Here is a 26365-nt window from a genome sequence, read left to right as displayed (position 1 = left end):
GAAGTAGCAAGGGATGAGGATAGGGAAATCTCATACACAATTTCACAATGTGTACAGTTCTGCACTTTATTCTCCAAGAAATGTCACTCACTGAATAATACTATTCGAAGACCAAAAGGGGAAAAGAAAAAACTGATGTCTACATGGGTTAAAAGAGACTTGCTGTATGGATTATGATGAGTTGTATGAGCCCCCAATAAAATGGTTTTAAAAAAAGAGAGAAGAGATTTGCATAAGTTATATCTAACACTTTAGTGAGTTATTCTAGGAAATAACGGGCACAAACACCACGGACGAGAAAGCTTCCATTGCCACTGTCATTAGGATCACTCCACCACGTAAATATGCTGGGCTTGGGAGCACTTTAGAGCGCTCGCAGCCGGATGCAGTCTCAGCCTCCAACTTCCGGCGTCCCCCGTTGCTAAGGACACCGGAAACACGTCCTAACGCCCCGCCCAGGCGAACGGCGTGGTGCCGGAAATAGGGTGAACGAAAGGGCCGGTGAAGGGAACCGGCAGCTACGGCCCTGTGGTTTCTGCCAAAATGAACACTTTGGTGCTGGATAACGGAGCCTACAACGCCAAAATCGGCTACAGCCATGAAAGCGTCTCGTGAGTGTTCGGTGGTTTGGCCGGGGGCAGGACGCGCCATGCTGGTCCGCGTGCCGGGCTCCGTCTGGGGCCGTCGGTGACAGGCGGACGCCGGGGCGGTCCGCCCGCAGCCGCAGCCTGAAGCACGCGTGGTCGGGGACGCTCGCAACTGGAATTGATTTTGCCGTGGGGCGGCGCGACCCCGGAGACGCGTGTTTCCGTTCGTAACGGGAAATAGCCTAAGAAAGTCCTTCCCGAGAAACTGGTCTGGACAGCGTGGTCTGTTAAGAACGTTTCTGAGCCCTCAGAATTATAGGCTGTATATTGTACGTGTGTGTATATATGGTCTCTGTATATATGTATGTGTGTGCATACATGCGTGTATATATGTATATGTGTGTGCATATATGTATATGTGTGTGTGCGTTCATATATACGCATACATACCCGTTTCCCTGGAGACACGATTTCCATTTCCACCAGATAAACGGTCTGTGACCCAAAAACGTCAAAGGAGTTTCTGGCTGTCTACTGACCTTGAACTTTCTGTACCTAGGCTCGTCCAAGTTAAGTGCCTACTGACCCACAGGTTTAATATGATCAGTTAAGCAAAAATATCCTAATGGCATTCATAAAGTGTATAGTCACAAAAATATAGAGGACAGCAAATTTAAGATTACACTTTTCCCTCTTGTCGGTCATAAAGGAGTTTCTGGTTTTTGTTTGTTTTCCTTCAGCCCTCTCTCCCATTTCCTTTGTCTTCTCTTTTATAAGTGAGTAGCCAAACTGCTTAGGACTGTAGTCTTCTTGGAAAACATTTTATTGAGTAGTATTATTGTTTTATCTCTGATGCTGCAGTTCCATTTTTTAGCAGCTGTCTACATAAATCGTGATGGCACACAAATAACATGCACCTTTTACAGTCATTTTCCATCCACTGCTCTCCCCACATAAGTATTTCAAAAATTTACTAGGAAAATTCCATTATCTTTTAATTCCATTTTCTGTGAACTTTTTGAAGAGCCCTTGTATTTTTTTGAATGCCATAGGTTGTTTTTTTTTTTTTTAGAACATACAGAAAGCAAATTGGCACAGGGAATCAGAATGAGAGGGATGGAGCTCAGAAAACCCAACTCATTACCTTCAGCCCATTCCAACTCATAAGGACCCTATAGGACAGAGGAGAACTTCCCATTTGGGTTTCCAGGGTCATCAATCTTTATAGGAGGAGGAAACTTCATCTTTCTCCTGTGGAGAGGTGGGAGGTTAGGAAACAATGAGTATTACCGGTAATTTTGTAAAAATACAGTAGAGGTGCTTGATAAGAATATATTAAAGTATGTGGTCTATCGAATGTGTGCATAAGTAAGTGTAGTGAAGAAGACTGATGATGCCCTGCTATGCAGAGATATAGCATCTGGGGTCTTAAAGGCTTGAAAGTAAACAAGTGGCCATGTAGCCCAGAAGCAACAAAGCCCACGTGGAAGCAGCACACCAATATGTGTGATCATGAAGGGTGGAGGGGACCAGGTTTCAAGCACCAAAGACAGGCGGGGGGGTGGGTGGGGATAAAACCATATCGTGAATGAGGGGAGCGTGTGATGGGGACCCAATGCCCATCTGTAGACAACTGGACATCCTTTGCAGAGGGGTAGTAGGGAGGAGATGAGTCACTCACGGCTCAGTGTAGCAATAATGAAACTCACAACCTTCCTCTAGTTCTTAAACATTTCTTGCCCCCAACTATCATGATCCCAATTCTACCTTGCAAGCCTGGTTAGACCAGAGGATGCACAATGGTACAGATGGGAACTGGAAACACAGGGAATCCAGGACAGATGAACCCCTCAGGACCAGCGGTGAGTGGCGATACCGGGAGGGAAGGGGGTATAGAAAGGGGGAACAGATCACAAGGATCTACATATAACTGCCTCCCTGGGGGATGGGCAACAGAAAAGTGGGTGAAGGGAGACGCGAGACAGTATAAGATAATAGTTTATAAATTATTATGGGTTCATGAGGGAGGGGGAGGAGGGAGGGAGAAGGGGATAAAGGAAAATGAGAAGCTGATTACATGGACCCAAGTGGAAAGCTAATTTTGAGAATGATGAGGGCAACACATGTGTAAGTGTGCTTTACACAATTGATGTAAGAGTTGTATGAGCCCCAATTGTGATAAGAGTTGTGATAAGAGTTGTATGAGCCCCAATAAAATGATTTTTTAAATGGTATAGTTTTTGAAGGTTCATAGCATTAATGATTGTCTAGCCCCACCAGATGGGATTGAACAACAGAACTGTACGGAAGAGAATGAGCCCCTTGATATATCAATAAAATTATTATTTAATGAAAAATTTTAAAGAAATGTATATTTGGATAAACCTAAAAATAGACTAAGCTCTAAAATAGAAGTTCCAAAATCATTATTTGCACTATTTATAAGCGCTATGGAGCCATTGAGAGACTGCAGAATCTCCTGGGTGTTTTCTCTTTGCACAGAAGATCTAATCCCACGGCAGTTACCTACAGACATTACAAAGTTTCTCGTCCGTGTTTTCCTCTTTTTTCTTTTCTCTTTTGGCAGTGCTATCAATAAATGATGTTTTGATTGTTTTAGCTATTACACCAACTTGTGAACATGTTTAGTGTTGCAAAATTATTTAATAATTTCAATTACCACAAATAAATTATGTTTTCACTTTAACTCCAACTGGGGTTGAAAAAAAATCCTAACCCAAATTTTGTATCACTAAGATAATCACTAAGAATCATGTTTGAGATTTCATTTATTTTTATTTGTGAAACATGAACACTATTATATGCCAGCATGATAATAAATAGTGATACAGTGGAGGAAAAAGAAGTATGTGGTTTGGGGGAGGGGCAAGCTAAGTAATCCAGAATAGCAAATTGATTAAGTTATGCAGCCCTAAATTTAAGTACAATGGAACATTTTATAATCTGACACTAGCCCCCCCCCCCCCAAATTTTAAACTGACAGAGAAAATCTGAAAGCGTAGTAGGTGCATGTTTACAAAAGCATAGGTACAAAAGCATGTTGACAGTTAAGTGCTATCAATTCAGATCTGACCCATAGCAACCCTGTCCACAAGAAAATGAAACATCTGATAGTCCTGTGCCGTCCTCACAACTGTTCCTTTGCCTGAGCCCGTTGATGCAGCCACTGTGTCAGTCCATCTCGCTGAGGACCTTTCTCTTTTTTGCTGCCCCTTCACTTTACCAAACATGGTGTGCTTCTCCATGGACTCTCTCCTGACAACTTGTCCAAAGTCTTGCCATCCTGGCCTCTAAGGAACTCTTTGCCCTTACTTCTTCCAACACAGGCCATTTTGTCCTTTGAGCAGTCCATGGAACTTTCAATATTCTTCGCTAGCACCACCATTCAAACACATCAATTATTTATTCCTTATTCAGTGTTCAACTTTCATATGCATATGATGCAATGGAAAATACCATGGCTTGGGTCAGGCACAACTTAACCCTTACAGTAATTTCCTTGCTTTTTAATACGCTAAAGAGGTCTTGTGCAGCAGGTTTATCGAATGCAGTGCATATTTTTGATCTCTTGACTACTGCCTCCATGAGCATTGATCATGGATCCAAGTGATCTGGCATGGGTAGTTCAGTGGTGGAATTCTCGCCTGCCAAGCAAGATGAAAAAATCCTTGACAACGTCCACCTTTTCCCCATTTACCATGATGTTACCTATTAGTCCAGATGGGAAGATTCTGGTCTTTCTTTACATTGATTTGTAATCCATATTAAAAGGTATAATCCTTGAAGTTGGTACAAATAGGGATCTCTTCCACGTGGCCAAGTAGCTAATTGTCTTCCAAATTTCCTGGCTTAAACGAGTGAGTGCTTCCAATGCTTCTTCCCAATTGCTAAAGCACTTCCATGGGTATTCCAACAATTCCTGGAACCTTGTTTATAGTATTTTCCCAATAATCCCATGGATGTGTGTTTAATCTGCTTGTAATTTGTCTTTCTAACCAGATTGTGAACTCATGGTGGGCAGGAGCCCTTTTAAAAACTACTACTTACTTCTATATTTCGTAGCACCGTCTTAAGTGAGCATTAGTTTTGTGATTCTTTTTACCATATCCATAGAGCGAATGTCTACATGGCAGCCAGAAAGACCAGCAGCTTTACTTAGGTTCAGGCTCTCAGATGTCCAGTTGTGGAGCCAATGAACAACAGCCAGCCAGTCTGCTCACTTGATTTTCAGTACTTAGCTGTAAAGATTTCTTGAGGACTACTGGAGACAGACAAAAGTTCTGGCATAGAGCCGGCTACATATTAAAACCTTTAGGGGGCGAAAAGGATGGAGAAGAGGGCATTTTTTATTATTTGAAAATCAAATGACAAGCACTGGTTTTCCAATATACTCATTTTGGCATCAAGAATCATGTTTAAGTATATTGCATTTTTAGAGACTAGGTATTTGGAGAGTAATTATATGTTTCTCTGTTTATAGGGTTATTCCTAATTGTCAATTCAGGTCAAAGACAGCACGTCTCAAAACCTTCACTGCTAACCAGATCGATGAGATAAAAGACCCTTCTGGACTCTTTTACATCCTCCCTTTTCAGAAGGTAATCCAATCATGTATCCTCTCTACCTTGTAGTTCTAAATGTAACCATGTAAGAGACTCACTCGCCAAGTGTGAGACTATTTTTAGATCTGTAAGAAAAGGGCATGTACATTTTAATGGTCTTATTGAAACCCAAGTATTAAAATTAATTTTCATTTGTTAAAAAAAAGGCTGTTCATTTACTGATTGAGATGATTAATTAAAAAAATAAGTGTAGAGAGCCATCTCTACTTTGAATGTCTTTCTTTTGAGCCCTTGAAATTTGAGTTATCGGTATTTATAATATTTTGGATTTTTTACAGGGAGGGGGAAGGCATACCAGTAATGTGTGGGGCTCATGCAGTTAGACTGGAGAAATTAATCATAAAAAAGAGGGACATCAATGGTTTGCGATGTGTTCATCTGATTTTTAAAAAAAAACTTTTAAGTGTTTTTAATAATTGTTTTTGTTTAAGGGTTACTTGGTAAACTGGGATGTTCAAAGACAAGTTTGGGATTACCTTTTTGGCAAAGAAATGTATCAGGTAACAGATTAGAGTATGTATTCAAATTCTATTTCCATGTTATTCAAATGAGAACTGGTTGAAAGATGTATAGACTTATTTCTAGTCTATATTTAAGTCACTGTCGTTTACTGTCATTACTTCTATTTTTTAAAGATTAAATAAATGTAAGCGAAGAGAATTTCCATTTTAAATTGGAACGTAAATTGAATAGGAAAGTTTGTTTGCAGCTCAGGATTAAAATGGTATTTCAGATTTCTAAATTCTTAGACCAATTCCTGATCTCAGTTTTTGTAATAAAGCATTCTTACTGTATCTGAATGGGAATATAATGCAGTGAGAATTTTGTGCTTTCAATGTCTGGTGTGACTGTGCTACACTGAAAGAGTGCTTTAGTTTGAGTGTTTTTCACGAGGTATTAGAGAGAACTTTGTAGTTTTAAAATTTTCTAAAACTCCCATTTTTCCTTTAAAAATAACAGCAGTCCTAATACATGTAGTTATATTATTTCTTTTAAACAGTTTAATAGTGTGATTGTATTAATACTGCCATTCCCAGAGATGAATTGTATGAGAGACAAATCACTACAAAGTTATGGAAGTTTCTGTCATTTTTCGTCCCATAGGTTGACTTTGTAGATACTAACGTTATCATCACAGAACCCTATTTTAACTTCACTTCAATTCAGGAATCAATGAATGAAATTCTGTTTGAAGAATACCAGTTCCAAGCAGTACTAAGAGTAAATGGTAAGTGAAAATTTTGATTGAAATCAAGTTATTTAATACAGCTTTGAATAAGAGACACCTGAGTAGCACTTTTTTAGATTTGAAGGAAATCAAGTGTGGGTTTTTAAACTGGAGTGTATGCAGTCAGATCCCCCTTAGTGTGCCTTTTGATTACTGTGATCCCAGATCAACCAGACCCGCTGCCATCAAGACAACCCAACATGTGGTAACCTTATGTCAGGTTATGAAATGTAACTCTGTATGGCACCAGGCAGCCTCAGTTTTCTCAAGAGTAGCTAGTGGGTTTGAACTGCCTACCTTGTGGTTAGCAGCCCGATGCCTAACTCACAGCACCACCAGGGTTCCTTTTTTTATTACTCTGCTGCTTCACCTTAAGTTACTAGCCATATCTTTCTAATCTCTGAACTACCATCTAAAATCAAGCTTACGAAAGGCTGTGCTGACATAACTGATGGTATATGGTAAGATTTTACTTTATCCTTTGTGAAAAATAACCAGTATTTTTATATGTAGCTTGCAGAATGAGTATCTGAAATTGAAAACCTAATACAAGGGGACCTCAAGAAGTAGAAAAACTCCTCCTCTTATCTCTTACTTCCATTTTTCCTTGAATTTTTTGGAGCCCCTCATACACTGCTCAGTCAGTCAGAACAGTGATTCTCAACTGTGGGTAACTTAGCCACCCAGAGGACATTCAGCAATGGCCTAGCGACCTTTTTCTGCCTGTCTTCACAGGGACAGTATCTAATGAGCAGAGGCCAACACTGTGAGAAATACTTGGCAGTGCACAGAGCAGTGCACACAGAAGACTTGCTGGCCCCACGTGCCGTTAGTCGTGAGATTGAGAAAGCCTGCTCTAGGTGGAGTGCTGACTCTCCTCCTTCCCAGTGATGGGAGCATGGACTCCTGATTTCCCTTCCTTGTGCCTTAGTCTCCTCATCTCTAACACAGGCTTGTGAGGATTAAAGCGCACACACATCCAGCACGTGCAGATTAGATTAGAGCATGGCATGTAATGAATGTTCGGTGAAACCCATTAGCTATGACATAAAAATGGTAAAGTTTAACAATTAATTGGTCACTGTCATCCTTTCAGTTATATATACCACGTGATTGAAAGTTTTTACGTTTTAAAATCTAAAACAAGTGTTAAAATTTGAGGATGTTATAAAGTTCAGACACTACCTGTTGTGACAGAGTTATGATTGACTTTGTTTTTAATAAAGGAAACATTTCAGTCCTTGTGCTTGCTATTGTTGTTTGCTGCCGTTACTGTTTTCAGTTAATGTGATACATTTATTTAGTGTAACTCTTCCTCTTTCTCTCGTTTTTGGGAGCGGGTGCTCTCAGTGCACACAGGTATTTCCGAGATAATCCTTCGGAGTTATGCTGTATCATTGTAGATAGTGGATATTCTTTTACACATATTGTTCCCTATTGTAGAAGTAAAAAGAAAAAAGAAGCAATTATTCGGTGAGTTACACACGCAATTCTCATTGTTATTGCTTAGGCTGGAACTGAGTGAAATGTGCGATAACTGAACTAGGGTTGCCTTCTCCTTGTTCAGGATAAACGTGGGAGGAAAGCTCTTAACGAATCATCTCAAAGAGATCATCTCTTACAGGTAAAGTGGGTTTCAGCTGGGACTCTTTGGGAAGAGGGCTTGCTAAAGAGGCCGTTTAAAATTGGTTGGTACTTCCAGCCCTGCCTCCTGAAGACAATTCTGTATTGAGTATCATCTACTAACAATGTTCAAATTGGAAAGCTTTCTAGCATATAAAATGGTATTTAATAACTAGAAAAGTGTTATAGCTTCTAGACACTAAAAAGTGTGCACTGTTAAAACTTAGTTGAATTCTGAACTTAATCCATAGCGTTTAGTAATTTTGGGGGGAGATGACTTATTGACTGTTCATACTTTAAAATGGTAAGTATTACATAGGGTAAAACAAATTCAAAATGCCTTTGAGATCAGTCAACATCTCAAAGGAAAATACATGCCCCCTTCTTTCTCCCACTTTAGGTTTGCTCCACAGAATTTAATATTTGCATTGTGTCTATTCTTTCTATAATCTATAGTAATATATTTTCTTTTGTGTACTTTTCTCTTTTTTTCACCTTTTTATTGTGAATTCGGTGAAGGTCTATAGGGCAATTATCAGTTTTACATCCAGCCATTCATACACATTATGTTTTCCCTCATGCATTGCAGTCCCCTCAACGCATCATTATCTCATTTCTTAGCTATGTTTCCTGTTTTCATTCCTCCTGTCCTAAACCTGTGTCCTTTGTCGCTGGGTAAATGCGGTCGCGTTCATCTTACATGGTTGATTAGTCTAACGTGAGTGCACTTTCAGACCGGAAAGGGAGCTAGGGGCCAGAGGCTTGGGCTTTCTCCCAGTCTCTCTGATCAGCATGCATGGTTTCTCTGATGATTTTGAATTCTGTTCCATGTTTTTCTTCTACTGTATCCCAGGACCTTGTAATATGATCCTTTTCGGGGCAGTTGGTAGTAGTAGCTGGGCACCATCTTGTTCTTCTTTTTTAAAAAATTAATTTTTTAAATACATCATTTTATTGTAGATTCGTACAACTCCTATCACAATCCATACATCCATCCATGTGTCAAGCACATTTGTACATTTGTTGCCTTCATTCTCAAAACATTTGCTTTCTGCTTCAGCCCTTGGCATCAGCTCCCCATTTTCCCCCTCCCTTTCCGCTTTCCCCTTCCTCATGAACCCTTGATGATTTATAAATTATTATTTTGTCATGTCTTACACTGTCCGAGGTCCCCCTTACCCACTTTTCTGTTGTCTGTCCCCCAGGGAGGGGGTTGTGTGTAGATCCTTGTGATTGGTTCCCCCTTTCCCCCCCACCTTCCCCTTGCCCTCCTGGCATTGCTACTCTCGTTATTGTCCTGAGGGGTTCCTCTGTCTCATTCTCCTCACCTCAGTATTTGGAGACTGGCGTTTGCATGCTCCGTTAGTCAGTTAGGCAGAATTGCGTGAGCATGTCTTTCAACTGTAATCATTCTTTCCTCTGGATATGGATATGGAGAGACCAATGTTATACATTAGGTGGCTGCTCAAAATGATACATTGATATTTGTTCCTTGGTTAACTAATTTTACTTGGTTGTTCACCAACAGCCACAGAATTCAGTGCATTTAACCACCTCCCATCCTTGCTGCCTTGTAAGTTTATTTATGTTTCTAGTTAGGGTTTTACTGCATTTAAAATTGCAAGTCGATTTATAAATCTTCATTTCTTACCATGAAAACTGCAGACAGTATTACACTGTTCAGAGCCCTGGCCCTTTTGCTGTATGACTTCAGCAGCGTCTGTAGTAGAATCAGACACTGTGCACCCTTTTGAGACTGACTTTTTTCATTAAGCACACTGCTTACTCTTACTGTTGAGTTGTTGAGGTTTGTAACCTTTACATTTACTATATTGAATAAAACTGATGTCTGAAATGTCAAGCCCCACCTAATTCACAATAAAAAATATTCAAAGAGAAAGCATTCTCAGACTACAAATGGTCCGTGGCAGTGTTTATTAAGCATTTATGCTCACCATGTACTGTGTTAACTTGTATGCTTGGGTACTCACAAAAGAAAGTGCAGAAGGTTTAGGCATTTTGGCAAGGTTTTGACAATGCATGGGAGAGGGGTAGTTTGCTCTTTAGCCAAATAAACTAGTATTCTCCCAGGAGGGAGAATGTTGAGTTACATAAGATATTGGGAGTGAGAGCCCTTCATAAAGTTTAAAATATTTTACATATTGAAGAATTTAATATATTAAAAAGGCAGTTACTTAAAACTCTTAAGTGTAGACTATATATTTTAAGTGGCAATTGTAAGTTGTGTTTAAAGTGTTTCCATTTCAAGAGCTCAAGTAGAAAGCAAATATTTTGAGAATAACGATGGCAACAAATGTACAAATGCATGTGACACAGTGGATGTATGTATGGATTGTGATAAGTTGTATGAGCCCCCAATAAAATGATGAAATTTAAAAAAAAAGAAAAAATGTTTTCATTTCATAATTTATAACTTTTCCTCCTGTTTAGGCAACTACATGTTATGGATGAAACACACGTGATTAACCAAGTCAAAGAAGATGTCTGCTATGTGTCTTCAGATTTTTATAGAGACATGGATATTGCAAAGTATGTTATAACAGTGATCTTAGATTTGGGAAGTCTCCTCTGCGTAATGCTATACATATTGATTGACTAAATCTTTCTCTTTTTTTTCCAGGTTGAAAGGAGAAGAAAATACAGTAATGGTCGACTATGTTCTGCCTGATTTCAGTACAATTAAAAAGGGATTTTGTAAGGTAATTGAAAAAAATTTAATAGTACTTCAAGTTGCCAACTGAGTTAGGTTTGAGAATAAGTTCTCACTCCGCTTGGATAGCTGGGGTGTTAGAGAGCGGTCGTCCATTGCCTTTCCTGTCATCAGATTTTCCAGGCACAAGTATACTCGTATATACATTTGACCCTTGTATGTTGAGCAGATAACATGCACACTCTGCAATTTGGCAATGCCCCTGAAATATAGGGCAGTGAAGGTGGACATATCTGACCTCTTCGTGCTTCCCTATTGCCATAAGGCGGGGGTCAGACAAGCCTCTATGGTCCATCCTTCTTATTCTGATAACAACTCTCAACATCTAGTCTGGGTTTGAGAATTCATTAATTCATTGCAATTACCACACAGAAACAACTGACAGTACTCATAATCAAGGAGGTCTATGAGGGAAGTCAATAGGTTACAAAAGTTAGCATCAGCAAATAGTAAGGATACAGTCATGGGTCTCCTCACCTAGCAGCCAAGTCACTGTCTCTCCAGGTTCTAGTTAGTGTCTTAGCCCCATGGTCCTTTGGCATTAACTTCATGGACCAGGAAGCCAGCGTGCCTGTCACTCTGTCTCACAGTTCCATAGTTTGGGGCCAGATAAGAAGGTAGTCCACAGTCTCTGTCCTGTTCCTCTGAGTCTCCATGCATCAGTCTGTGATGCATCTGGTCTCTGCAGACTCTGCCACTTAGAGATCTTTCACGTGCTGTCTTCGCGATAGTGATGGTACGTTTGAGTCCATTGTTGCAGCTATCACGTCAGACCATCATGTTGACAGTTTTCCATCCATCAACCTGTCATACTGTGTTGTATATTAGTCTGATGTTAAAAGCTATGCCACCTGTATTTCAAATACCAGCAAGCTTACCCACGTTGGACAGGTTTCAAGGGAGCCTTCTGATTGAGAGACACTGAAAAAAAGGCCTGGCAAACTACTTTTGAAATTTAGCCATTGAAAATTCTGTGCCTGACAGCAGAATACAATAGTACTTGCAGTGAAATCATCCTAGAGCTACATCATCAGCATGGATAGATGGCAAAGGGTGCTTTAGAGGACATGCAGTTTTTGTGCAGGACAACACTTTATTTTTAGGGTTACATATAATATGTACAGCTATCCCAGAATGATGACCAAAGCTAAAAATAATAGGAAATAGTGTTTACCTGTAAAGTTGTGTAAAGTTGTCTGGTGAGCACATGGTTTTTATGTGGCTATCCATGTAGGTATTTGTATTATATGCCTGCAATCTACTGGCCAGATATTGAGTGAAATGCAAATTGGAATTCAGAGGAGGCCTTAGGAAACTGAAATTGAAATCATCCTGTAAGGAAGGTCCTTAGAAACAAGTTCTGTGGAAATACCTGAGCTGGCTTCCAGAAGTGGGGCCTGGGCCAAGTAACTAGCAGCCAGGTTGTCTGGTCATGAACAGAAGAGAGAGAAACTATGGACGTGTAAATCCTAATGTGTGTCACTGTATAAAGTTGACAGTGGAGCTGTCGATGGTCTGCGCTGACGCATGGCAGCCTCACGTTGAAGAGTGAAAGGTTGCCCGGTCCTTTCTGTATTGACAGCCGTTGTTGCAGCCGCTCTGTATTCTATGTGTTTTCCTACCTCGGGTTTATCTCCTTGCAGTAGTTAGGAAAACATTCTGTTAGGATCCATCGTTTTTAAACCAACTGATTTTTAGAATTAGGCCTTTCTTCCCAGTTGTCCTATTCTGGAAACTTTGCTGACACCTGCCCTTCATGGATTCCACTTTTGGTCTTTGAAATAATGATGGTGTAGCTGCCGGGATCACAGCAGTATGTGGGCCACTGCAGTGCAAAAACGGACAGACGGATCGAAACCAAACCACTGCCCTCCAGTCAGTTTCGACTCGAGAGACCCTAGAGCACAGGGTAGAACTGCCAGCGGGGGGGTGGGGGTGGGTGGGGGTATTTGAGTACCTTATGATAAAAGCTATAACCTTGATTATTCATGTTAAGGTTGGCGCAGGACCAGGCAGTGTTTCCTCCTGGTGTACATGGGGTTGATGTGTGTTCGAACTGACTCAGTAACACCTGTCAATAATTTCAGCAACAATAACAATGAAACCAGGTCTATAGTATTGGTGCTGATAAAACTGATTAGAAAATACCTATGAGGGTAAGTCAAAAGGTCCTGCTACCAAACCCTTGCTTGGCCCCTTTATTAAACAAAAACATCACAATGTGAAGCCCTTGCTTCTCAGCAGCTCCATCTAGGGCTGTGTCTCTGCAGGGAGTGTCCCGCTCTAAGCTTTCCCTGAAGAATTCTGTGCACTTCTGTTTACCCTGTGCCGAGTGACAGCACCCTGAGAGACTCAAATCCTGTTCCTTTTTGAAGTTCTTTGAATTTTAGGGCACAAGAAGCAGGGCAGGGCTGTAGGGTAAATGAGGTAAAGTTTCCCAGTGAGATAGTTGTGGGACAGCCTTTGCCACCTTTGAAGAAGGAGCAGGGACATTACCACAGTGGGAAAAACCTCCTTGTCATAGCTTTCCTGTCCTTGCCTCACCTGTGCAATTTTTCCATTTTCCTAAAACCGATGATGCCCCTGCAGGATCCTTAGTTCATAGGGAAAATCTATGAAGATGACCCCTTGGGAATCCCAAAAAGGAGACCCTAATGAGACTAAAGCAAACATATTACTGGGAGAACTTTTCTGCACCATACACTGATCACAGACACCTATTGGAACATGTTTTGTGGGATTAATGCTGTGTGTATGTGAATTGGAACCTTAGAGCCAATCCTTTTTGACTTACCCTGTACTCAAGTATGATGTAATTTGTCTGACCTAAATGAGGATTTGCTTCCTAATTAGTGATTACTTCTCTCTGGAGCCTGGGGAACTTAAGGAGATCATTTCTCTGATGAACTGGGCCTGGATTTACGAGGGCTCCACTCCCAGCAGCCCTCACACCTTTCTTCACTCGCCCGTGTTTCAAACAAAGGTCTGTTTAGAAATTAGACTTTAAAAACAAACTACTGTGGGCGCAGGGTCCCCTTCTGTAGAACCAGGGGAAGAACTGGAGCGCCTCTAAGAGTTGGTCTACTGCAGTTCTCTGAGCCACTCCCAGGTTCTTTGGTAGTAGGGAAGGGAGTGGTGTTCTGTAAGCTCCAGCTTGTCAATTTTATATGCATTTGTTCATTTATAGGGAATACTTTCCATTCTTCCTGAGAAAGAAAAATGCTTCACTGGTAAAGAAATTGTAATCTTTTCATCACTGTAGCAATAATTTAATTGTTAATGTGATCCATAGTGTTCTGTGTGTAGGTTTTTGTAGATATTATATAATTTTTAGGGTATTCTAATTTAAAAGTAATGTTTTAGCAGAGATTTCCTGAAAGATGGAATCTGAATGATTCATACCCTGGTCAGAAGTGACAGTGTGGTGTGGAGAGTATTTAGTATGTGCTTTGGGTTACTAAGGGTCTCGGGTGGAACAGTGGGCTGTTAACCGCAAGATCTATAGTTTGAAACAAGCAGCCACTCCTTGGGAGAAAGATGAAGCTGTGCTCCTATAAAGATTTATCGCCTGGAAGCCCAAAGAAGGAGGTCTCCTCTCCTGTAGGTTTTCTATGAATCAGCATTAAGCTGGTAGAGTAGGGCTTTGGTTTTAGTCAGATAACCTTGGGAAAATCTTGCTACCTTTGTGGGCTTCAATTTACATCATTAATCAGAAAAGTAAAATATGCCTATCTTACAGGCTTAGGTGAGAGTTCAGTGGGGTGATGTCGGCAAAACACCTAATATGGTAAGCCTCGCGTTGTTGGCTAGTGTGCCCCTGTGGAGTATTTATTGGGTACTTTCTATGAGCCAGGTACTCAACAAAGCACTTGATGTGTGTCGGTCACTGATGAGGTGACGAGTGCGAACTTAGGCAGGTCGGTACGAGCCGATGAGAGAGGGGCCGAGCTTTGGTCTGGGGGTCAGGAATGGCCTCTGTGAGGACGTGGAGACCTCCTGCTGTTAGTAAGGAATGTGTATGCTCTGTTGTTAACAGTTCCATTGACACAGTCCTTATATCACACAATTCAGTAGCTCCTCATATCAAGCATAATTGTACAGTCATTACCACAATCAATTTCAGGAGGAATGTCTATACTCTATCCATTACTATGGAACAATACATCATTATTTTCATATATGTTGAATATTTTGATTCTTTAAAAGATTTTGACTTAACTGTGCAATGGGAAGAAAATGCATGTAGAGAACAAATGTCGAGCATTGAAGTAGAATTGAGGACTGCTGATTCACCGTGTAGAGTGCTGGGGAAAGAGCTGATTTTTGTGGCCCTGCATGAACATAGTTCAAAGGGCTGGGTCCCCCAAGGTCAGTATCAGAGAGAGTGTGTCACGGTTGTTTAAAATACGTGCTTGTTATGTGCATGGCCTCCATGGTCCAGATGGGACGGCCAGGTTCTGGCCTGGCAGCGCTCTGTTCTGTCACACAAGGTTCTAAGACTTGCCGCTGACTCAGGCTCCCTGCCCAACAGCAACATGTGAGGATAAAATTCAGGTGTTTGCTTAAGTCATTTGGAAAATGATTCTGTGAATAGAGAGTAAATAGTAAAGAAATTAAAAGTGTGAGATTTGTATACAAAGAAAAATGAAATGTTTCCTAAAACAGGACTGCTGTGACCACTGAATACCTAACATTGGGGGGCGGGGGTGTGTGTAGAGAGGGAACACAAGACCGAGCAGTGAATGCTTTTCTTGTAATTGTGTTCTTTGTTCCCTTCTACTGGAGGGACATTATAGAGTTCTCCCCTCCTCTTCTGCCTCCAGTCTGTTCTAAAAACAGGGAATAACGAAGGTCACGATACCCTTTCGGAATTGCCTCATTAGAGTCTAAGATTTATTTGTGTGGTTTAGGCAAAAGGAGAGACCACATTTTTCTAAATGTTCCGAATCTTGAAACTTCCAATGATATGGTCATATATTATGTGTATCTGTTTTTGTTTTTTCCCCTCTAAGCCAAGGGAGGAAATGGTGCTAAGCGGAAAATACAAATCCAGCGAACAAATTCTTCGTCTAGCCAATGAGCGATTTGCTGTTCCAGAAATACTCTTTAATCCTTCTGATATAGGCATTCAAGAGATGGGCATTCCAGAAGCCATTGTCTACTCAATTCAGAACTTACCAGAAGGTTTGTAAATACTTCATAGTAAAATATTGATGATGAATAATGGTTGTTTGTTTGTTTGCTTGTGTCTCTTTAAGTAAAAATATCCTAAATCTAAGGCCCTATGCAGATGGCACAGGACCAGGCAGGGTTTTGTTCTGTGGGGCACGGGGTCACTGTGAGTCAGAATCAACCTGGTGGCACTTAAGAACAGTAGGCAGAAGAGCCCTGGGAAAATAATCTTGTTTCTTCTCAATTGTTTCAGGAAACTGCAGATCTGTTTTGTTTGCAGAGATTTCTAGATCCCAAAGTGCACCTCATGTGTTCTTTCTTTATTGATCTCAGGTTACAAATATAATATAGGAAAAGTCATTATGATCCACTTAAACTTGAAATTTGTCTCTCCATGAATATTAGCTTGCATATCTATTTAGGAAAGTTTTAATGTAACAGAATAGAAATTTGTAATTGAACAAATTCAGTCATTTCCAGCTGCTAATAGACTGATTCATTCTTTTGTATTTGGACCAGCATCCAGGGAGCTAATTTTAATGGAATTGAAATGTTGCACTCATTTAACATTGGTTTCTGGTTTCTCCAGAAGCAATATTTTACTAAAGTGTTTAGTAAAAGTGATGTTCTAGGGTGTCAGGTACTTCCACATCCTGTTCATAAGAAATAGTCTAGGAATTGGACAAAATCTATCCAAGCAGTGTACTTTCTTCCAATTGAAAACAAACAAATGAATATGAAAAATAAAGCTATGTAATGCCCTTGCCTTAACATAATTTTTCACTATTTTCATACTAATTTCACATTTCATATAGAATTTCCATGAATATCAAATTTCATGCTATTCAGATATAATTTAGTTTCATGTCTTGAGACTCCGTGCCAGTGTGCTGAACCCTGTACTTGTTTTGATGAACAGAAGCAAGTGGTGGGAGGGGTGGACCACTCACTGCCTTCGAGTCAACTCTGAGTCATCTTCATAGGGATGCTCCTGGACTCAGTAGAACCGCCCCTATGGGTTTCCCAGACTGTTTCCAGGAGTAAAAAGTCTCGTCCTTTTCCCTCGGAGTGACTGGTGGGTTTCAAACTGCTGACCTTGCATCTGAACCCACCAGGGCTCCTTGTTTGGATGGCCAGTGCCTGCTAATTCTGACCAAGCACGCAGTCAGTGGTGGTTAATGTTTGTTGTCATGTCATTCTTAATAGTGTTGACACTTATGAAGAGCCTTGTTCTAAATGTTAGTTTAGATGATGAGTGTCTTTAACTGTCACATGTAAAGTATTACTCAATAAGCTTGTCTACCTCATTGAGCTAGCTCGGATATTTGGGCATCTACAATGAAAAACAGGAAGGCCCTCAACAGAATGAATTGACTCCAGGGCTGCAGCAGTGGCTCCCACATGAGAACGACTGTCAGGCTGGTTCCGGCCGGGCAGTCTTTTGTTCTGTTACGCACGGGGCCACTGTGAGGGAACTGACTCAATGGCCCCCAACAAGGGGCTAAGCTTTCTCAAAGGGGTTATCTTTTTCATCCTGCAAGTAGACCCTGTGTCTTAAGGAAGAATAGTTATGATTATTTTTGTGCAAATAGAAATTTATTTTTATATACCTTGTTTGTATATATAAATGGCTACAATTCTATTCTCTTACCTTTAGAGGTCATGTTCCACTCTTTTTAACATGCCTGTGTAAACTATATATATATATATCCTCTTTACAAACTATCAGAGTGGGCCCCCCCAAAAAATCCATAGTAACTATAACCTGTATTTAATCAGCTGCTTATATAGTTTCTAATCCCATCTTTATAGAAAGAGAAGTAAAACTCGGTTTCTAATGTTTTTGTTTGGTTTTTTTTTTTTTTTTTTGCTTCCTTTTTTCTTTTAAAGAGATGCAGCCACATTTTTTTAAGAATATTGTGTTGACCGGAGGAAATTCCCTTTTCCCTGGATTTAGGGATCGGGTTTACTCAGAAGTGCGATGCCTCACACCAACAGATTATGACGTTTCTGTTGTGCTACCAGAAAAGTAAGTATCGGTGGTATAGAAACAAAACATGGACATCATTTGGTGGATAAAGGTGATTCGTCCCCGCTCCCCTGAGTCCGTTCTGACACACCCAGCAACCCTACATGGGGCTTTGCAGCTTGGGAGTCCTGTGGCAGCAGACAGCCTGATCCTTCTCCTGCCGAGCACTTGATGGGCTTGGACTGCCAACCTTTCAGTCGAGAACCCAATATTTAACCCGCGATTCTACCTTTGCACAATCTTACGGTGGTTGGTCTTTAGGCAGACTATATGCAGAACAACATGGCTTCAGGATTAGAAGACGCATTAACAACCTGTGGGATGTGCAGCCTTGCTTCCTGAAAGGAAAGAGGACGTGAAGCACTTAACTGCTGCAGGGAGACCCCATGAAACAAAATGCTCACAAGTGGACTGATAAGCAGTGTCATGAAAAGATGGATGTCGAGGATTGCATTTTGCCTGGATCCACAACCAATCCCCATGGGAGCTGGAATCAGGAAAGCAAATGACAAGTTACATCAGGCAAAGATGTTGCTTTGAGGACTGAGGTGCACCTGTCCCAAACCATGGTGTTTTCAGTGGCCTGTGTGCATGTCAAAGCTGGACAGTGAATAAGGAAGACTGAAGATTTGGTGCGTTTGAATTCAGCTGTAGGTGAAGAATATCAAATGTACCCTGCATCTGCAGAAGATCCAGGAAATCTGTTTTGGAAGAAGTGTAGCCTAAATGCTCCTTAAATGCAAGGCTAGTGAGATTTCATTCAAATTCACATACTTTGGGCATGTTTTTAGGAGGGACCATGTCCTAGAAAAAGACATACTGCTTGGTCAAAGAGGAAGAGCCTCAGTGAGGTGGGTTGGCATAGTGACTGCAACAATGGACTGAAACAGAGCCGCGATTACGAAGATGGAGCAGGACCAAGCAGTGCTTGTTCCCAGCATTGCTGAGTCAGAACGGACGGAATGGCACCTAGTAACAATGTAGACAGACGTGTGTTTGAAGCTTAGTAGACCACATTGGCAGGATTGCTTTACCTTTCAGCTGCTCATTTATCCTTTTCTGTAAGTGATATACCTTATCGTCCCATAAATTAAGTATATAAAATGCCCACTGTAGTGGCTAGTAAATAATGGGTGCTCAACTAACAAGATCTCTTCCATATATATAGTAATACCAGCCCTTGTTCCTAAGAGGTTTTTTGTTTTTTAATTTATTTTTTTATGTTTAAGAGTTTGACAGGCAAAGCAGTCAGGTTATTAGCTATCTGGTTTGTCTGAGAGATGTCATTTCTTGACAGTTCCAATCAACTATGTAAATTTAAGAATCAAACCATTAAAATACAGACAATTTATAAGTTCTTTTGCAAGATTTTTAATCCAAAAGATTTTTAAATGGAACTAGTCTTTTTTAAAAATTTCAGAAACTTTGGGATTTATTTTTTCCACCCTACTTTATGAGACATCATCATTTCCACGTGCGTTTGGTCCCATTACCTTGGTTCTGACTACAGGACAGAACGGTAGGACAGTGTGCAACAGAAGGAGACTGCCTGTTTCTGTACTGTCTTCATGACTGCGGCTGGGGTCGAGCCCTTGGTGGAAGCCACTTTATCAATCCAGCTAATTGAGGGGCTTCCTCTTTCTCACCCAGCCCTTAGTGATGGCTCTTTCTTCAATAAGATCCACTTACCATTTATCTTGTTCACAGTTTTTACTTTCTTTTTTTTTTTGGTAAATAAATGAAGGCTTACAAATGTGGCGAACATCTGACAGTGAATCAACATCTGACAGTGAACATTGTTCTCTACCATGAGTCAGGAGCTTTACCAGAATACACACCTCAATATCCACCTCTCCCTTTACAGGAAGGAAGGATTGCAGACAGCACCCCACACGCCTGACTTCATTCTGGAATTCCGTTTTTAAACTAAAGTCGAATTTTTAAAAATTAGATGCAAAGCACACTGGGCTGTGTGATCATAGGGTATCGATGGGATCAGGTAACAGGTATCAGAAGACCCAAAACAAAAGCCAAAAAAACATAGTGCTGAGAGTCAGGTGGGTTGGAGCAGAGACCCAAAACCCAATAGGACATCCCTTCACAGAAGAGGATGAATCAACCAGGGTGCAGTATAGCCCTGATGAAACACACAATATTCCTCTAGTTTTCTGAGGTTTCCTCACCCACCACTATCATGACCCCCATCCTGCCTGGCTAGACCAGAGCATGTACACAGGTACAGATAAGAGCTCTCGACACACGGAATCCAAGTCGGATAAACCCTTCAGGAACAGAAATGGGAGTAGTGATACCAGGAGTGTAGGGGGAAGGTGGGAAAAGGAGGAGAGGAAGGGGGAACCGATCACAACAGTTGAAGCATAGCCAAACAACTTTTTGAGGAAGGGAGACAGCATAAGAAATGAAAATAGTAATAATTTATCAAGGGGTCACAGTGGGAGGATGAGGGAAGGAGGGGGAAAAGAGCTGATACCAAGGGCTTAAAGAGAAAGTAAATGTTTAGAAAATGATGTCAACATATGTACAAATATGCTTGATACAGTTGATGCATGGATTATTGTAAGAGCCCCCATTAAGATCCTTTAAAAAAATTCAGTTCATAGAAGGCCTTCCATCTATTGCCCTTCCTTTTATAGCTATCAATTACTGGATACTGGAATAATTTTCATCAGTATTAATTCATCGTATTCATTAAGAGCCTTGGTGGAGCAGTGGTTAATTTCTCAGAGGCAAACTGAAAAGTTGGCTGGCAGAACCCTCCAGCTGCTTTGCAGGCGAAAGATGCAAGTTTGCTTCCAAAGAGATAGAAACCTTTGAAAACCTGTGAGGCAGCTCTGCCTGATCCAAATAGGTCTATGAGTTGCAATGGACTCTGTGATAGGTCGGTTTATTGTGCCCACCTGGCCAATAAACATGTGTGATTAATGAGGTTTTCATTTTAATTGAAGTGTCCCGGTTTGGTTTCTCTAGAGAACCCTGTCTAACGCAGACTCTATGCCAGTTGGTTTCGTTTTTTAGAATGTTCATTCATAAGTTCTTTAGAGGGCCAAGCATTTTGTATTTTCATGTTCGTCAAGCACATATTACAAGCCAAGGGATCCACAAGAACAGCATTTTGTGGGGATTGTTTTACTTAAAAAATCTTTATTGTGCACTTAGTCTTGTTTTTTGCTATTATATTTAAGTTAGGAAACAAAGTAAATACAGTAAAGCAAACATGAGCTTTTTTCTTTATCAGACTTGAAACATCAAGTTAGGGGAGATAAGCAGTAGAAATAGAAGCAAATTAAAACGATATTTTTGGAGGTGGTAAATGGCAAAAGTAAAATAAATGTTTTTGAGCTCTAATATCACTTACTGCTCTGATTTACCATCTAAATATTCTCTAATGCTGTTTTTCCCTAAGGATTTGGGTGGGACAATGATTAATGTACTCAGCTCCCACCTGAAAGGTGGGTGACATTTGGCTGCACCCAGAGGCTTGGGGCTCCGTTTCCGAACGAGCAGCCTTTGAAAACCTCGTGGAGCACAGTTCTAGTCTCCCACATGTGGGGTCACCTAGTGTCAGAGTAGGCGAGTTTTATCTTGTCTAAATGTTTCATGGACTCGTGGCAAAAGTACAGACTGTGAGAAGAGTTTCAGGGCAAATCCTAGTTCCAGATTTAACCTCCCAGAAGCTCGTATTCTAAATTTATGAGAATCACAATAGCTAGGTCATGAGTTGTAAGGGTTATTAAAATGACATTTTGCTACATAGAAAATGTAGACTTCAGGACCATGTCTTATTTTTTTCAGGCATCTTTTAGCTATATTCCTTTTTTTTTTTTTTAAAGAAATATAAACCCACTTGCCTTTGAGGCAATTCTGTCTCATTGCAGTCCTCCCTAGGTTTCTGAGACGCGGTAAATCATGTTTGGGAGAAGAGAGCCTCCTCTTCTTCCTGTGGAGTGGCTGGTGGGTTTGAACCACCAGCTCTATAGCTAACAGTCCAGTGCTTGCCCGGCAGCACCACTAGAGCTCCTTCCGTCTGAGGTCCATGAATGCAGTGCACAGGGAAAGAACAGTACTTAGCTGTTTTGGACTGGTGACTAAACATTTCTTCCTTGAATTTGACGTATTTGTGTGACATTTACAGTTATTCCAGACTTTCAGTAATTTTCTATTGAATCAATGTGGCTAAATTTTAGTAACTAATTCATGTGTCGATGTGCTTGTTCTGTAAGATCATCTGGATCCCTTTCCTTTAATTTTCAGCCCTATTACTTATTCCTGGGAAGGTGGAAAATTGATATCAGAGAACGATGACTTTGAAGATATGGTGGTAACAAGAGAGGATTATGAAGAAAATGGACATAGTATCTGTGAAGAGAAATTTGATATTTAAGGACCACTTCTGACTGAAGATCTTGACTGGTTGTGATTGGTTTTATTTCCATGTTCTTCATTTTAAAGGCAGCTGAGGACCTACGCTGCCTTTCATCTTGATAAAAGCTTGAACTAGTGTACTGTAAATATGGTTTGGTCCTTTGTCAAAGGCGAGGGGCTAGGCTAGGACACAGCATTGGAACTCGACCGACAAGTTCATGGACAATCATAACAGTGCGTAGGCTGTTTCTGAGAGTGGATCAGCTCTCCTCAGAAGGTGAAAGAGGGAATGCGTTTTAAGTCTTCACAGTTGAAAGCTCAAACTTAACCGCCTCAACGGTCAGTTTTCCTTAGAAGATAGTTTTGTCAGACTCTGACTTGGAATTGTTTTTTCAGGCTGGTATGACTCACTCACTCTCTTAGAAACAAGTACTTTATTAAGATAATATGTCACTCTTATTTATACATACTTAGATGAAAGAATAACTTTTGTACATGTGTCACATTTTTTTTAACTTGGAGTTGGGTTGTAAGGGAAGAATAAAGCCAATTTGTTCATGATTCTTTGATCACTGTTAGCAAAATTTTGCTCATAGAATTGGCATTGAGTTTTAAAATTTGGCATAGAATTTATGAGCATTTGCTCAAAGAGCATAATTTGCTCATAAAAATACTACACTGTTAAAAAATACTACACTGTTTATTTTAGAATGAAAGACAATTTGAAGTTAGGTCAGAGTTGTTCAAAAACACTGGATACAAACAGTAAGGTTTTGTGTCAAAATCCCTTTGTAGAATCATCAGGAGGCAGATGAAGGTGCTCCAGGCTACAGATTTCCACCTTCGGAAACAGTTGTCTGTGACATCAGTGAGGGATCCAATAGTTACTTTGACAACAAGCAATAGAAACTCATTCCGATTATATGTATTGACAGAAGGGAGGAGCGCTCATTCATGTAAGAAGAAGCCGGACCCACTATGTCGGGAAGGTAAGAACCAGAGGAGCTGTGTGAGTCTGCAGAGGCTGGAGAGGGCCCTTGTGGAGTGCTGCCATCAGAACGTCTCTGTCTTCCTGTCCTTGGTGACTGCACACGAATCAATCCCTAGCACTGGGCTTCCTCCCTAGAGTCAGCTACCTTCCCCTGACTTCCCGGGCTTTGATTGACAGTCCCATTAGGACCACCAAGAATGGAAGGAAGTCCTTCATCGAAGGAAAATGGAGTTGAAGAGAGAAGCTGGGCAGGCTGTAAGACCTGCTCGGTCCTTCCCAGACCTAGACTGGCTATCATTATCGTTTCAAAGGAGTTATATTTGTGTGATACCCAGGTACTGTCATAGAAGCTGGACAGTGTGGAAATCAGATAATGGTACCATAAAAGAACATTTTGTAACCAAACAATGTAACTGCCAAAGTTGGTAATGCTGTTGGAGGCTAGAAAGCTTGTCAGGTCCCCCCTGAAAGGCTTGTCAGGACCTCATCCTGGGTAGGCAGAGAAACGTCACCAAGGAAGGGCCCTATCCTGTGAGGAACTGGTTTTCTCAGAGCTGCATTCCCACAGCACACCCTTGTCTAATGTCTGCTGACAGGAATGTGCACACACAATCACACGTCCTTGTTCAGGTAGGTGCCAGCGGGTTGGACACATTACTAAACTAATTTCTGTACACAGGGTGGTTTCTTCACTTTTTCTTGGGCACTAAAAATTCTAGACTGACTTTTTATCTTTCATCTTGAGCACCAACGTCTCCATCCAAGACTTCACCTCATTTTGGAAGCATACTGTTTTAATATTCTATAGTACGTTGACTTCAAAGACAGCACTTAACATTTCTAAAAGTATCTGGGCGATGCCTTAAAAATACCTTTTTGTATAAAAGGGGCTTCGGGAAAAAACTACTATATACAATCCAGGGATGCATATGTCAGTCAATTAGCTAGGAGGAGAAAATAAAGGGGGGAGGAGAAGACATGGGTAGCGGGGGAATAGGACACTAACCCACTCAAGGGGAGGGTATTGTTTATATCTCCACAGGAGAGGAAGAGAGAGACCAAGCTTCAACCTGGTGCACGCCAAGATGTGAATTCAACATACTGGCATGTAGCAGGGAACCAATAGGTCTGTGGGTCAGCCCCAATCCCAACCACATGGAACCCCCCCCCCCCCAGAAGAATTCATTTCAAAGGACAGCACTGAAGCTACAGCTCAGGGAGAGGGGCAAATCTGATCAGAGCAAACAAAGAGGTAAGGAGAGTGAGTGGAACATATCCAGGCCCACCAAGCCCCACGGAGAATATTCCTGCTCAGAGCAGCCAATGCACAGAGAGGACCATAGGGCCAGCCTCACCATGAAAGACATGATGTCCCTCACTGACCTACTGTGCTATGAGGGACAACACTGGAGACACAGTGCAAGAATTGTGCCCAATTTGACCCCTCACACGGGTGAAACAGGCATGCAAAAAGGGGAGCAAAGCAATGAAATCCCCAGGGAATACCAAAAATAGACTTTGGGGCCAGGGTGTGGGACCCCATCAGACTGGACTGGGAAACACCCCTAAAGGCCAACAAATAGAACTGGAATATTTGGGGGCTTTTTTGTTGTTTTATTGGGTTTTTTTGCTCTGTCTTGTTCTTGTGCTTGCTATTCACATGTCTATCTAGATAAGATATGCAAGATAAACAATCCAGAGGAGAAAACAATGGGAGCAATAGTTCCCGGGGAACACGGGAGAAGGGGAGGTGGGGGAATGTAAAGGGGGTGTCAATCAACCGAGGGACAAGAGAACAAGAAGTGACTGAAAGCCTATGGCAAGGAGGGTATAGGATAGGATGCGGTGGGGCTTGATTAAGGACAGTGTAGCTGAGAGGAATTACTGAAACCCGAATGAAGGCCAAACATGATAGTGGGACAAGAGGAAGAGGAAATAGTGGAAAGAACTATGAGGCAAAGGACATTTACAGAGGTCTAAATAAAAGTATGTAAATATGTTTATATAAAAGGATAGGGCAATATATCTATGTACATATATTTATATGTTAAGTATTAAGGCAGCTGACAGACATTGGGTACTCCTGCAATGCAAAAACACTTTGTTCTAATAATCTGCCATTCTGTGATGCTCACCTTCCTGATAGGATCACTGAAAACAAAATGGGTGCATAAGCAAATGTGGTGAAGCAAGCTGATGGTGTATGGCTATCAAAAGATATAGCATCTGGGGTCTTAAAGGCTTGAAGATAAACAAGCAGCCATCTAGCTGAGAAGCAACGAAGCCCAAATGAAGAAGCACACCAGTCTGTGTGATCATGAGGCGTAGATAGGATCAGGTACCAGGCATCACAGACCTAGAACAAAAAATCAGTGAGAATGAGGGGGAGCATAGAGTGGAGATCCAAAGCCCATCAGTAGACAATTGGACATCCCCCTGACAGAACGGTCACAAGTATGAGATGAGACGGTCAGGATACAGTACAGCAGCAATGAAACACAACTTTCCTCTAGTTCTTTAATGCTTTCTTCTTGCCACTATCATGACCTCATTTCTGCCTTACAAATCTGGCTAGAGTATGTACACTGGTACAGATAAGAGCTTGAAACAGGGACTCCAGGACAGATAAACCCCTCAGGACCAATAATAAGACTAGAGATACCAAGAGGGGAAGGAAGGGGAAGTCGGGGGAAAAGTGGGAACCTATCACAATGATCTACATAGAAACCCTTCCTAGGTGGATTGACAACAGAAAAGCGGGTAAAGGGAGGCAGCGGTCTATATAACACATGGGGGAAATTTTTTAAAATAAATTATCAATGGTTCATGAGGGAAGAAAATGAGCTGGTATCAGGGCTCAAGTAGAAAATGTTTTGAAAATGATGGCAACATATGCACAAATGTGCTTGACATGATGTATCTATGGATTGTGTTATCTGTAAGAACCCCAATAAAAGGACTTTTTTAAAATAGCATTT

The 26365-nt window shown here is 41.1% G+C and overlaps 1 protein-coding gene across 1 annotated transcript; it reads left to right on the top strand.

The window, feature by feature from the left end:
• Window positions 1-463: 463 nt before the first annotated feature.
• On the top strand, window positions 464-26365 carry ACTR6 (actin related protein 6). The gene is made up of 11 exons (XM_075551112.1): window positions 464-611; window positions 5089-5206; window positions 5662-5730; window positions 6335-6458; window positions 7796-7931; window positions 8026-8082; window positions 10533-10631; window positions 10723-10801; window positions 15825-15996; window positions 17875-18013; window positions 22286-26365. Exons 1-11 carry the CDS (start codon window positions 544-546, stop codon window positions 22413-22415), a joined length of 1191 nt encoding a protein of 396 aa, XP_075407227.1. The 5' UTR covers window positions 464-543; the 3' UTR covers window positions 22416-26365.

This window comes from Tenrec ecaudatus, chromosome 6, assembly GCF_050624435.1.
Source record: "Tenrec ecaudatus isolate mTenEca1 chromosome 6, mTenEca1.hap1, whole genome shotgun sequence".
Lineage (NCBI taxonomy): Eukaryota > Metazoa > Chordata > Mammalia > Afrosoricida > Tenrecidae > Tenrec > Tenrec ecaudatus.
This window is presented reverse-complemented; position numbering and strand designations above follow the sequence as displayed.

Bases quoted from the DNA above. Each gene is read 5' to 3' on its own strand.
- ACTR6 (XM_075551112.1), top strand. From the start codon at position 544: ATGAACACTTTGGTGCTGGATAACGGAGCCTACAACGCCAAAATCGGC. The intron at 5,731-6,334 runs GTAACAGATTAG...TTCGTCCCATAG, and splicing joins TTGGCAAAGAAATGTATCAG to GTTGACTTTGTAGATACTAA. The intron at 6,459-7,795 runs GTAAGTGAAAAT...CGTTTTTGGGAG, and splicing joins AGCAGTACTAAGAGTAAATG to CGGGTGCTCTCAGTGCACAC.